The sequence below is a fragment of the Trypanosoma grayi genome (assembly GCF_000691245.1).
Source record: "Trypanosoma grayi strain ANR4 Tgr_2245_V1, whole genome shotgun sequence".
In the NCBI taxonomy this organism is placed as follows: Eukaryota; Euglenozoa; class Kinetoplastea; order Trypanosomatida; family Trypanosomatidae; genus Trypanosoma; species Trypanosoma grayi.
Window position 1 is genome coordinate 1 of NW_008827863.1, and position 1,012 is coordinate 1,012.

General features: G+C 63.2%; 1 protein-coding gene across 1 annotated transcript; it reads right to left on the reverse strand.

The window, feature by feature from the left end:
- Positions 1 to 621: 621 nt before the first annotated feature.
- On the reverse strand, positions 622 to 912 carry DQ04_22451000 (hypothetical protein; the record flags this gene model as incomplete). The annotated part of the gene is made up of 1 exon (XM_009318099.1): positions 622 to 912. One exon carries the CDS (start codon positions 910 to 912, stop codon positions 622 to 624), a length of 291 nt encoding a protein of 96 aa, XP_009316374.1.
- Between the last annotated feature and the right edge of the window lie 100 nt (positions 913 to 1,012).

Here is a 1,012-nt window from a genome sequence, read left to right on the forward strand (position 1 = left end):
CCGCCTGCGCGAATGTGCGGCACGCCGGCGCCCCGCTGCGTGCGCTGTACTCCTCGATGAGCCGCGACCCGATGCGGCGGCCCATCGCGTCCAGCTGCTGGTTGACCGCCTCCACGTCCTCCTCCTGCGACAGGTCGGCGATCATCTGCTGCACCAGCGCGCCGTACGTGATGGCGAAGAACTCGGCGCTCACCTTCTCCCCACCCTCGAACGCCTTCTCGCCGTCCTTCACCGCAGTCTGTCCGCGAACGGCCATTGCGTGTTTCCGCTTGCCGCTACTCCCGCTTAACTCCTACCGCTACTGCTGCCACCGCTGCCTCCGCGGATGGTGATCTCGAGCGAGGAACAGCGAAGCCAGGCACACAGAGAGGAGAGCAGAGCACAAGAAAAGAACCGAACGAACAAACAACAATAAGATGAGGCATGAGAGCAGCAGCGCCGTCGTGGCACACTGCGACAGTGAAGGAGGAGGAGGAGGCGGCGAAGCAAAGTAGAGAGCAAAACACACATTGACACCATCACACGCGCACTCTCACGACCGGTAAAGCAGCACATAGTCTACATATCTCCCCCTCTCCCTCTCCTCTCTCTTCCTTTCTGTTTTCCCTGCCTTCCCTCTGTCTAGGCCTTGCGCTTCTTGCCCTTCTTCTTGGAGCTGCTCTGCGCCTGCTCGAACTTCGTCCGCGTCATGTAGGCGCGAAAGCACGCCTGGATGGTGCATGCGTGCTTCTGCACCGTCGCCTGCATGTCCTCGTAGTGCCTGTCGCGCATCGACTCGATGTGCTTCTCCAGCTCGTACTCGCCCTTCTCGGTGCGCAGCACGCCGAGCTCCTGGTCGAGCACGACGATGGCCTCCGTGTCCTCCTCCGCCTCCTTGTTGAGCGCCGCGGTGGCGGCCTGCAGCGTCGACATCTGCGCGTCGTACTCCGCGATGGCGGCGCTGACGGCCGCCTCCTTCTTTGCCCGCTGCGTGCGCAGCGCGTTGGAGGCCTCCTGGTTGCGCGCGACGGTG